A 12,774-nucleotide genomic window follows, 5' to 3' on the forward strand; every position below is an offset into this window, starting at 1 on the left:
AGGGCTTGCCTATTTTCAACAGTGACTACTTATCCAGTAAAGTACATCAAAGTGGCTGCGCTTTGGGACCTGTCAATTAAACAATGTCACCTTTTGGGGCCTAGAAAATGTGACACCTCCTTTCTGGAGTAGCATTGCCTCAGAGCTCCCTGGGCTCTCACTCTGATAATGTTCCAAAAAGCACTGAAAACCTTGCTGTTCTCCTAGGCCAAGGGTGTCAACCTCGCAACGTCACGTGACATGTCGCGATGTATCGCAACTTTTTTTCCATTGCCTGCAATGGGGTGAACGAGGTTCTGGCATGACGCATCCGGCCTGCGGGCCGGCAGTTTGACACCCCCGTCCTAGGCCCTGGGATAGGGTGGTGGGAGAGCCTTTGTAAGATTCTATTATGTTGTTTCACATGGCTTTTCTGGATATACATATTTTATTGTTTTAACTTTTTTATTACATAGAACACACACAACCAAATGGAGTCAGACATTTTTAAATCTATAAAATAAATAAATAATATTTTTCTGCTATTGTTTCAAATACAATAAAATAGTTGGCAGGAAACAATCAACTCTAGTTTGTTTTTTTCAAATTTAGCACACAGAAGGTAAACAAGGATATATAACCATGTGGCCTCAGAGCTTTGCCCTTTAATTTAAGTCCCATTAAATAATGACAAATAAATTTAATCTGCAATTAAAAGTTTAATTGCATAATATACCAATTAGCTGCAATTATAATCCAGTTACAAGTGCATGGAGAAAAAAATGAATGCTGGTTTGTTGGTTTTTCTTTTACTATCAGATAAATTCAGCTCAACTGAGCTGATCTGTAGCAACTAATGTAAGTTTTGCAACTTTAACTGAAAAAAAATATTGTTTTGTAGCAACACCATGAAATATTTATTGGCAGTTATGTGAGTATAATCTGTATTCCATCTATGAACTATTTTTGTACTCAGTTCTTGGCACTTCTGTACAAAATCTTCTATACTATTTAAAATATATAAACATATACAGCATCTACTGCAGTATAATCTTGCATAGTAACCCTTCCAAGCTACTGTCCCATTTTCTTATTTTCATTGCCAAAACCTATTTATTTTTAACTATTTTACAATTAACACAATGAATCCATGCAATCAAGAACATAGACTTGGTACAGTTGTAACATAAGATCAAAAATAAAGGCCATTCCAGAATATCCAGATTTGGCCACTTTCAATTCTCTTCAATCTTCAATTCAATTTTCTTTGGAAACTTTTTCTGTGTGCAGGAACAGTTCCATGCAGGTGAAAATGTGCAGATACAACAGATTTTTAAAGAATTCTGGAAAAGGAAACTAATGACATCTGCATGCAATGACTTTGTGCATAAAAACTAAAGACAGCTTTTTCCAACCTGGTACTCTTCCAACTGAATTGTCAGTCAGCATAGCGATTCACAGTTCTAAGCTAAGCTATTAAATAAAATGAAAACGATCTCTGTGTGAAAACAGTTCATAGGAAAATTGGGGCTTATTTTTTTCATGGTATTTAGAAACCAACTACTGAAACTTAAGAAAGTCTTATTTTATGTTATGTACCTCTTCTATCACTTGCTCTTTATTTAAAAAAATATTTTTTTTAACTCTTAGGCTGGGAAACAGTAGCAACCCAAAGTCACTTAACTGGCTTCACAGATAAATAATGATTTAAATGAAGAATTTTCCACTCCAAACGCAAGACACTAGTTGCTATGACAATGGGGGTGCAGTGGCCTAGTGGGGGCTCAGTGGCCTAGTGGGTAAGATAGTTGGCTTGTCGACTGGAAGGTCGGCATCCCAGGTGATAGGATGAATTCCCATTCCAATGCTGCCAACCTAGCAGTTCTAAAGCATGCAAATGCAAGTAGGTAAATAGGTATCACTTTGGTGGAAAGGCAACAGTGTTCTATGTGCCTCGGTATAGTCATGCTGGCCACATGACCATGGAAGTGTCTTTAGACAATGCTGACTCCCTTGGCTAGGAAACAGAGATGAGCACCACCTCCTAGAGTCAGACATGACTGGACAGGGGAAACCTTTACTTTTACTTGCCACTCATTCACCAACACCGCATTCAAAGCAATTAAACAATTATATTCTGTTAATAATTGATACATTTTATAATGAGCTCCAAGACAACACTAATGTGCTGAATGAATTATGTAGTATTGCCCCTCCCCAAACTGATTACCTGACTAATGTCACTGGTCCATGCTGCTTTTTCCTGCCGCGAAGGGGCTAAAAGGACCACTGTAAATGGAGGTGCACCTGCAGGATCTACCACAATTTTGAAGTCAAGGTGCCCAAATACTTGCCCAGAACTTTTCGCTTCATGGTTGAAAGAGAAACAGAATTTGGCAATTAGAGGTTGAAATGCAGAGCCTAGATTAGATCACAGTGCAGAGACAAGTATTTTCCATAGTGATGTATACATATGGCCAAAATTCAAATTTCAAATTTAGTATCTTTGACGAGTGATATTTTTAAACACTGCAGACTCATGCAAATGTAAAATATTTTTGGCTCACAGAATTTATAATTAAGCAAATGAAAAATTATATTATGTGTTCCAGTTATTCACCTGAGGCAAATATATATATATCTGACTCTATTATGACAATACAGCATTGACTTTTAATTGACAAGACACCTAATTCAGAGCCTACTCTGTGCTAATCATCATAGCAGAGCAAGCAAAATAGAGGTATAAACTGACTAATTTTTATTGGTGGGGAATGGAAGGCTCCACACACTCAGTACTCAGGTGACCCTGAGGACACAGACAAATCTCCAGGTGGCCTTAACGACTCTCTAAAAAATACAAATGACCAGCTGTCTACAAGGAATATAAATCCTTCCATTCCCTGCCATCCAGTCAGATCTGAAGAAGCTTCTTGGATGAGAAGTGAAACGTCTTCAAAGAAAAACAGGAAAGTCCAGTTGCCTCCTGAAAAAGCTCCTTTGGGATTTTGGATTGCCATTGCCTTCTGCCTAAAACTGAGAAATAGTGACTGGTTAAAGTCACCTGGCTGGCTTTGTCCTTAAGGCAGGACTAGAATTCAGAGCCTCTCAGTTTCCAGTCTGGTATAGTGATAAATAAATTAACACATATATACATACAGCTTCGATTTCTTGAATCAGAATTTTTATTAGAAACACTCTTATTTATACTAATTTCATTAAGCAAAAAAAAAAATTAATGCTATTTTTTAAAGAATATTTTACAACTCCATAAAACAATTTGACAGAACTTACATTCATCATCATTCATATCAGTTTCCTCAATCAGTGTGCATTCTATTAGTGAAAGGACGCCTCCTGCCTAGAGACATAAATTGCATTTTTTTTCAGAAATCTATTTCAGCGCTCTTCAGTTTAAAAGTATATAAAAATTATATAATGTAAACTACAATCCATGAACGCAAACCTAGAGTAAACCTCATCCAGTATGTTTCTAAGTGGACAAGGTTCCTCATTGTGTGTGGGGGGGAGAGGGATTGAGAGCTTTCAAGTCAGTTTCAACTCCTGACAACTGACTGGACAAGTCCCTGCATTTTTTCTGGCAATGTTTTCAGAAACGGTTTGCCACTGCTTTCTTCTTAGGTCTCAGAGAGATGAAATGGCTCAAAATCACCTAGCTGGCTTCATGCATACAGGAGGACTAGATTCTATATTGTACATAGTGTAATGCATTATTCCAATCACTAGAAGAGTTTCTTAAATTAAGTAAAGAGAACATTATTATTTCCAGCAAAGAATGTGGAAATGCATGGACCTCCTTTTTCCAATTAAAACAATTCTGTGTTATCCCAGTTCAACTGAAAATAATTTTACTGATAAGATTAATAAAAAACTGCAGTATTTCAATACAGCAGAAGCAATGTTTTGACAAAATAAGCAATATATTTAAATAGGAAATTACAACATATCTGAATGTATTAATATTGCAATTCCAGAAATATTCTGTAATATAAAGCTATACTAGAAATTCTATATTGTATTTAAATGTTCTATAAAGTAATTGAAAAAAACTTGTCAAAACCAGAATGATGTCAGATCCAGCCCTGATGCAGCAAAATCCAATCCTTTATTTGCTTATACCCGATGGACAGAATTTGCCAATGTATAAAAGCAACCTGAATAAATATATCCTGAGAGGAACTAGGGCAGTGATGGCGAACCTTTTAGAGACCGAGTACCCCAAAACCACTCCACCCCCTGCCCTGCCCCCACTCCACCCCCAGCCTGCTCCCCGCTCTGCCCACCCGGCCACTCACTGCCTCCACGGCCCGCAGCAGATTGCCCAGATGGCCCTGCAGTGCCATGGTGGCCACACCCTCTGCCCACACCCTGCAGCAGCATCTGTGCATGATGGGACGTGAGGGCGGAGTCTTGACCTTGCTGTCCGGCTGCCATGTGCTTGGCTGCACTGTTCCGCGCAGCTGCATCCAGTGTGGGCTGCGTGCAGAGAGAGCCACAGGGCTGGGGCGATAGCGCGCATGCCTACAGAGAGGGCTCCGAGTGCCACCTCTGGCACGCATGCCATAGGTTCGCCACCACTGAAGTAGGGTATGGCAGCCTCTTAATGTGGGCTTCTCTCTGATGGAATATACTGCCTCCTTCCTGGGAAAGCTCTGTGCTGCCAATCCTCCCCTCCACATGCACATTCCATCACAAATAATGAAAATACAAAATGTCATATTAAAAGGAGAAAGGTGGTCAGAGAAAAACATTGAGGGAAGAAGCAGAATTTCAATGCCAGGTGGTAATTTCAAATTACCTGCTGGAGGATATTTAGCTTAGGAAGGCACAGATGTGGAAATGCATGATAATCCATCTGATTCTTTAGAAAACATTTTAATTATTTTCTGAACCATACATTCACTTTATAATATTTATTTTAAAAACAATTAAAATAAAGGAAGTTTGGTCTTAGAATTATTCAGATAAAACAAACCATCATATATAAATACAAAAAGTTTCCTTAAACATGTTAAAATTATAATTGGAAGCTCTGATTGCTTGGCAGGCAATAGTGTTGTCTTCTTTTTGCAAAGATTTATATTATTTTACTGCAATTAATCAGAACAGTTATATATTTTATTTTATTATATGTTCTACAATTCACTATTCTAGTCATAATTTTTGTTACAAAAGTATGTACCTTAAGTAGATGCAACTTTCCTCCAGAGCTCCTTGTACAAATTAAAAAGTGCTTTGTAAATAGAAAACATTGCCTTTCTCCTTCTTTTTTCAAAGACAATGATCCCAGGCGAACTTTACTAAGTTTTCCCCTCTCAACTGATGGGACTTGAATAAGAGTTCCTGGTAAGCAGAAAAGCAAATAATACTCTGTAAACTTATAATACACATAAATAATTCTTATTTTTTATGGTTTACAACAAATTCAGCGTCATAGATCTGTAGCCAACTAAATGACAAATTTAGATGACCATATAAATCTTTCCATAAAATATTTGGCTGCAATCGTGAAATCAATTCAAGTTATCAAATGTAATAATGCACAAGATTGTAATATATTCCTTATGCAGAACTATAACATGAGACCCAAGGTCCAGTAAGAAAACTTACCTTGTCCTTTGCTGAGGACGGTTTTCTCTTATAATATATAAAGCTCATTTACCAACCAATGGAAGGACAAAAAACATAATACACCCTCCTCAAAGCATCTTCAACCAACTAATAGTGGCTGAGTATTCTGGGAGTTGTAATGCCAATGTATTTGGAGACCAGCATATTAAAAGAGTGCTAACACACTGTGACTAATTAATACATATTTCTTTTATATATTTCTAAAAGGGTTGTAAGTCTCAAGTTTAACCAGCAATAGAAGCAAAAGCAGAATAGGACTTACTAGTCCTTTCTTTAATTCTGTATTACACTGCATTTTTCTATTTTCAGAATTTATTGGTATTTTGGTACATGCTAGAAATGGTTGTATTTTGGTTTTATAATTGTGTTTTATAATTTGTATTATTATATTTATTTTGTAAACAGATACATTTTATATTTAAATATGAAACAAACTTAAATAAAATAAAGAGGATGGATGGTTAAAGAAAAATCAACATTAATCCCAATTTATTGTCACTATGCTATAAAAAAGGTAATTTGGTTATGTGCAAACACAGATTTATTCCAGGCATTATGTAAAATTCAGATTAACTGAAGATTAAAACCAAGCCTCTCCAATCTAAAACGATGTCCACTATATCACTGTGTTCATATGCTGAGTCAAGGGTCTTCAAATGTGGTTTGCTTGGGTTTAGAGATATACCCATTCATGGATTATTCTAACAGATAAACAAGGCTAATAATGTGTGTTCAACAAACCAAGAATAAAAAATGTAGCTTATGATGCTACAAACCTATCTCTAAAATATTAAATAGATGCAATGACATAATACTTATGTGAGGTTAACTCTAAATGAAATTACTGATATTAAAATATACCTGAGATAAAGTTGAATTATATACTTAACATATTCATTTATTGTAATGTAAATTCCACTGACGTTTGTAGCCCTTTCATCCAAGTTAACCAGGTTTACTTAGAATTGGAAATAGCAATCTTTTAAGTATACAGCACTGAGACATTCTTTTAAATACAGAAAGCAAACACAAACTTGAATTACGAGTATTCTAGGATTTACTTTTTTAACTGGCTGTGAGAAAACAATATTGGTGATTTTCTTTTTGGTAACAACACAGAATTCTAAAAATATGAGTCAATATGAGCAATATAATACACTAAATGTAATTTTGCTATACTATAGTTTATTGAATTTCAAATTTTTAGACAAATAAATAAAACTGACCCAAGACAATACACATCTTTGTGGGATCTATTTAAACAAGATGCTGGATCCCAATAAACACATTCATTCATATGAAGCCAATTGTGAAAGTATTTTAATGTGGACACCAACCATGTAATGTAAAAATATGTTCCTTCTATACAATAGGTCACAATTTGCAAGATACAAACTGATCTTTTAAAGAAGACTCGCTGTAATAGTAAAATTCAGAGGTAAATCTTTTTCATGAACCCCATTTAAATGAGGTCCTTAATGAAACTTGATTCCAAATAAACGTATTTTGATACTTTCCAAGTTATTGTGCATATGTGTGAGAGAGAAAGAGAGAGAAAGGGAAAATAACAGAGGTTACCAGTGTGATTTAATAGTTAAGGTGCTGGACTAGCAGTTGCGAGACCCAGATTCCAGTTTTCCTTTAGTCACAGAAACCATCTGGGTGACTTTGTGTCAGTCAGTCTCTCAGCCCCAGACTAGGAAGTCAAACAAATCTATTTACTAACCCACACTGGATGAATGTAGTAGATTCTACTCCATAACCTTTAATGATTGATTTGGGATTACAGCAATAATAATTATAACATATTGTGTGCATATGCATAGGGACAAAAATAAACAGGCAGTGAATACATATTAATATACTAAAATATAATACAATTAACACACATTAAGAGTCATACACATTAGCATAGTTGTATAAAGATTACCCATGATTAGTGATTTAATAAAGATATTAAATAATATTAGATAATAAAGGTATTAATAAAATTCACTTGCCTTTTTGTAGTCTATGTACAACAGAGCATTTTTAATTTTAAATATTTCAAGCACAATCCCCTCACAAAAATAAAAAAGATCAAGACATCATCAATAAACGTATTTAATTCCATGCTGTCAGAAATATTTCCCAAGAACCCAGTTATCCAAAGCATCTGATAAGGATGCTTTGTAATAAAACCCTGGAAAATGTTTTAAAATAATGACAATGAATCATGTACTTCATCCACGCAACAATGTTGACAGACTTTACTTACCAAGGAAAATAGGTGGGTATGGAATGTTGCAAGTACATCAGATGGTTGAAGAAGAAAAAAGGGCATTAGAAGAATAACTGAAGGATAGTGAAGAAGATGCACTGAAGCTAGTATACCAGGAAGGCCTACTAAGTACAGGAGAGACCAAACTGGCCTACAAGAAAGAGCAAATGAAGAACAGAAAAGAGGCGTGGGAAGACAAAATATTATATGGCCAGTACATTAAAAAAAAATAGCAAGGGAAACAGATAATAACAAGACCTGGCAATGGCTAAGAGCAGGAAAGTTGAATAAAGAGACCAAGGAGTTAATTCTGGATGCACAAGACCAAGCCTTAAAAACAAATGCATATAAAGCGAGAAGTGAGAAGACAGCAACAGATAGCAAGTGCTGCCTTTAAAAAAGAAGCTGAAGAAATAGGGGATCACCAGGCTAGCTGCTGCAACTAGATTGCCCAGACTGACTACAAACAACAGCATGACAAAGTAGCAACAATGGTGCATTGGAAGATTTGCAAGAAATACTATTTGCCTGCAAGAAAGAACTAGTGAATCTATAAAATAAAGAAAGTAATAGAAAATGAATAAGCTAAAGTGCTCTGGGACTTTAGAATTCAGACAGACAGGCACCAGCTATATAGCACCACAGACTTAACAATTGTTGATAAGAAAGACAAAAAAGTCTGGCTAGTGGATGCGGCAATACCTGGAAACAGCAGAATTGAAGAGAAAGAATTGGAGAAAATAACAAAATACAAATGTGTAAATAGAAATAGAATGGCTATGGCAAAAAAAAGAGGTAGAAATAGTAGTAATAGGCCCCCTTGGGTGCAATCCCAAAACAAATGGAGCATCACTTAAACACCATCAGCATTGACAAATTCACCATTAGTCAATTGCAAAAGGCAGCTTTACTTGGAACAGCTTACATTCTTCAATGATATCTGTAACATCATCAAACATCCATATTGGGTCTATGACAAGTTGCCACAGCCAACTCACTGCGGCCAACTCGCCATGGCCAACTCACCACAGCCAACTCGCCACAGCCAACTCGCTGCCAGACAATTCACCATGGCCAACTCGCCATGGGACAACTCGTTGCAAGACAAAAGTTACACTAATATCAAAGAAATGATGAAAAAGAATAATTAAAGAAAGGATGCAAAAGAAAGGACAGAATGAACTGTTAATGGTAAAAATTAAAATAATTTGTAACTTATTTTAAATAATTAAATAGAATTGTTAAATTGTCCCGCAGTGAGTTGTCCCACGGTGAGTTGGCCATAGCGAGTTGTCCTGTGGTGAGTTGGCTGTAGCAAGTTGGTTGTGGCGAGTTGGCTTTGGCAAGTTGGCCATGGCAAGTTGTTCTCAGTGAGTTGGCTGTGGCAAGTTGTCCCATTCCCTCCATATCTGCCTATCCCAGATCCTCTGGAAGGACCCAATAGGTGGACAAAAATATCAAATCCAATCTGAAGATTTAGCTGTCTGTGTGATGAACTTCATATTGTGTGTGTGTGTGTCTGTGTGTCTGTGTGAATAGGCACAAACGTAAACAGCCAGTGAATACATATTAATACACCAAAATATAATATAATACACAGCATTAAGAGTCATATATATTAGCATAGTTCTATAAGGTTTACCCATGATTAGTGGTTTAACATTAATAAAATTCACTTGCCTTTTTGTAGTCTACATACAACAAAATCATTTTTTTAGTTTTTAATATTTCAAGCATAATCCCCTCACAAACATAAAAAAGATCAAGACATCATTAATAAACTTATTTAATTCCATGCTGTCAGAATTATTTCCCAAGAATACAGTTATCCAAAACTGAGTAGGGACACATATGATAATGATGCTTTGTAATAAAACCTTGGAAGATTTTTTTTTTAAATTCATATAGATGTACTGACAAACACTAAAAAAAACTTTGCCAAGTACCACAGGAAAATCTTGATAATATGACCAGATAAAACCTGCAATATTGGCATTTAATTAGAATTGTTTTATTCATATTAGTTGTTCATCTTGTAGAATAAGTTCCTTTTCCACACTTCATAAAAGAAAGTTCTTATCATAAAAATATTAAGTATAAGTGAATGAATCCTAATACTAAAATATACTCTTTTATACCAGTGCCATGACTCAAACTTCTGTTTTATAGCTATTTCATTTTCAAATCATGGACAGAAGATACAAGGAAAACACTGATTTGAAGAATTTACTTTAATACCAACATTTAGAAGTTGTCTGGATGGAAACAAGATTATGTAAAACACTGGCACCTTAACATCAAATTATAGACATCTAAAATTCTTCCGGTCATTCATAGTATCCATAACAAAATCTGTTCTTTTCTTGTATTTATTTTCCTCCTTTCCTACATTCCCTAGCAGAATATACCGTATTAATCTAAATCTATTTTCTATACTATTTCTAGAATTGTTTTCTACTACAATAATATGGAATTTTTATATAAATTTGGAAATCTGTGTTAGCTTTCTGTAGAAATTCTCTTTGAAAAAAAAAGAATCCAATCAAATATATCTATAAAATTTCCTATTTGAGGAAATTCTGCAATGCATTTCCCGCTGGGTAATTTAAACATTTTCTCCATCTCCACTGCCAATGTTACAAACAATGAACTCCTTAGGAACATAGAGACATTAAATCAACAGCTTATATCCGATGTTGGAATCTGTTTTTCAAAGAAAACATTCCATTAGAGATGGGCAAATGGCTTTGGGGTCTCTTAAAGCAAACCATTAGATTGTGGCCGTCATTTCGTTCTATAAAGTACAAACACAAAGCAACCATACATTGCTTCAGCATTTTCTATAGCACAAATGGGATGTGCAATAAATAGGTTACAGTGATTGCTCCTCTCCATGATTTCAGCCAGCCAGATATGTCTTCCTCTAGTATTTCTGTTATTATCTGCTTAAAGTTGTCTTTTAATTCCTTGAAGGAATTCTTTATACTTCTGCTACCACTTCTTTATACGAACAGTATTAGAGTCTCATAAGAAGGAGAATTTGGAGAATTAAGTACACAGTTAGCATATATGATAGCAGTTCACACCACAGTTATGTAAATAATGTTTTAGAACATTTGGTAGACTTCCACAAGGAATACAGAGAGATCTTCCAATTGGCAGAAGTGAGGCAAATCAGAAGATATTTCACACTATGATTTTAAAACTCTGACACTGTAAATGATTTTAATTTAAAAAGAAATCAAATTATATCTGTTTGAGCTGTTCTAGAAGTACAAATGAAAAATGGGAATAACAAACAACTATTTTCATTCCTCACAATCGCTCCACCATTTGACAAAGCTTCAAGTACTTCAAGTTTCTCCTGTGTTTTTGCCCGAATGTTGGCATCATTTGGGATTGCAACATCTATCGGCCAGACAGAATTATTTTCCATGGTGCTGGAGATAATTTCTGGTCCACTGAAGATGATAGTCCGGTTATTGTGTATGTGACTTTCCCATGGGTGCTTTATTATTATAGTGCTGTTTTTCATGTCTCCTGGAAAAAAAACAGCATAGAGGTAGGGCTCAACAGCAGCCCGGAAATTACAAATATATAGATGTGCAGATGTCAAAAACAGGTATTTTGCATCTTATACTTCCCAGTGATGCCAACATAAACTATCGTTTTCAATTTCATTTTTCCTTCATATTCTGCATAATCAATACATGCATGTTAAATTCATTGGTCTTACCTTGTCGTATAAAAGTCTGGCTGGTGTCCAATAATATGTCACAACCTTCTACTATCATTCTTTCTATTGCAAGATTTTTCCGTATATTTTCTGTTTCACTCACTTCATCGTGCATTATTCTATTGTAAATGAGAGGGCAAAAAATCAGTTATCTAGTTATGAATTTGTAAAGAAAGAACAGCTTGGATGAACTTTATGGCCAGCATAAGACTGTCTGTGTGTATTATAACTGAAATTTGTTTGGTCGAAATGGAATGCTATCCTTGACAAAGTTTGTCTATTATCTCCCCTGACTATCACATCATGATCTCCTCCATACCAGCACACTGAATAGTTAATTGCCTCTTTTGTTAGCAATTGCTGTTCCTGTTTTTCAAGCTATTTTACTTTGGAACTTTCCTTAACAAATTTTCCCAACTGGGGAACAATTTAAAACATATTTTTCATTTATTATACCAACATAGGAAGAGGAGTGTCTCTCACTAAACAGCCTTACTAAGTTGTTTACTAGTCTTATAAGAATAGTTTTGGTCAAATATCTATCCCAGTGCTGGCTAAAATTGCAATTCACTTGGGTAGTTGGAAATGCATGTTTTTTAGATTCTTATGCTCTCCAGATCATGCTTTAAGCCGTGGGGAATTTGAGGTCCGGAGTTCTTTCGGACAGATGGATAGACAGATCCCAAGTGTGAGAGAGCAAAAAATATATGACAGGAATCATAGGGAAGTAGGGACAGCCAATAATTTCTTCAGAACCTTCAGCCTTGACCCTGGGCCAAACTGCTAATAATCTTGGTGTAAGGCAAACTCTGGTAAAAGCCCCCCCCCTTTGCATTTTACCACCTAGACTAAAAATTGCAACCCTAGATAGCATACAATCAACAAACAAGTAACCAATAAATTTTAAAAAGCAGTACAATTAAGAATGATAATATAAAGAGCATATAGAATGGCTTTGACAGAGACAGGGAAGATCTGTTACCAAGGCAACAAACAGGTACATATGGCTTAAGCCCATACAAAGATAAAGATTTATGAAAATCTTTATCTAAAGCAGGTCCCCCCCCCCCGGCAATTCACATGAAGATAAAAGAGGGAGAAGAGGATGCACATTCAGAAACTTACTAGTTTCTGTTACTACAGTTAT

The 12,774-nt window shown here is 35.5% G+C and overlaps 1 protein-coding gene across 1 annotated transcript in view; it reads right to left on the minus strand.

Annotated features, from left to right (window-relative positions):
• RASGRF2 (Ras protein specific guanine nucleotide releasing factor 2) overlaps positions 1-12,774 on the minus strand; it is a 76,100-nt gene that overhangs the window by 47,027 nt on the left and 16,299 nt on the right. Inside the window, exons 9-12 of the mRNA XM_029283904.1 lie at positions 11,628-11,746; positions 5,183-5,343; positions 3,274-3,340; positions 2,210-2,346 (exon numbers count right to left, since the gene is read on the minus strand). Coding sequence (XP_029139737.1) covers positions 2,210-2,346; positions 3,274-3,340; positions 5,183-5,343; positions 11,628-11,746 — 484 coding nt within the window. The remainder of the gene's footprint in view (positions 1-2,209; positions 2,347-3,273; positions 3,341-5,182; positions 5,344-11,627; positions 11,747-12,774) is intronic.

The sequence above is a fragment of the Protobothrops mucrosquamatus genome, unplaced genomic scaffold (assembly GCF_001527695.2).
Source record: "Protobothrops mucrosquamatus isolate PMUCROS unplaced genomic scaffold, P.Mucros_1.0 scaffold272, whole genome shotgun sequence".
NCBI classification, from domain to species: domain Eukaryota; kingdom Metazoa; phylum Chordata; class Lepidosauria; order Squamata; family Viperidae; genus Protobothrops; species Protobothrops mucrosquamatus.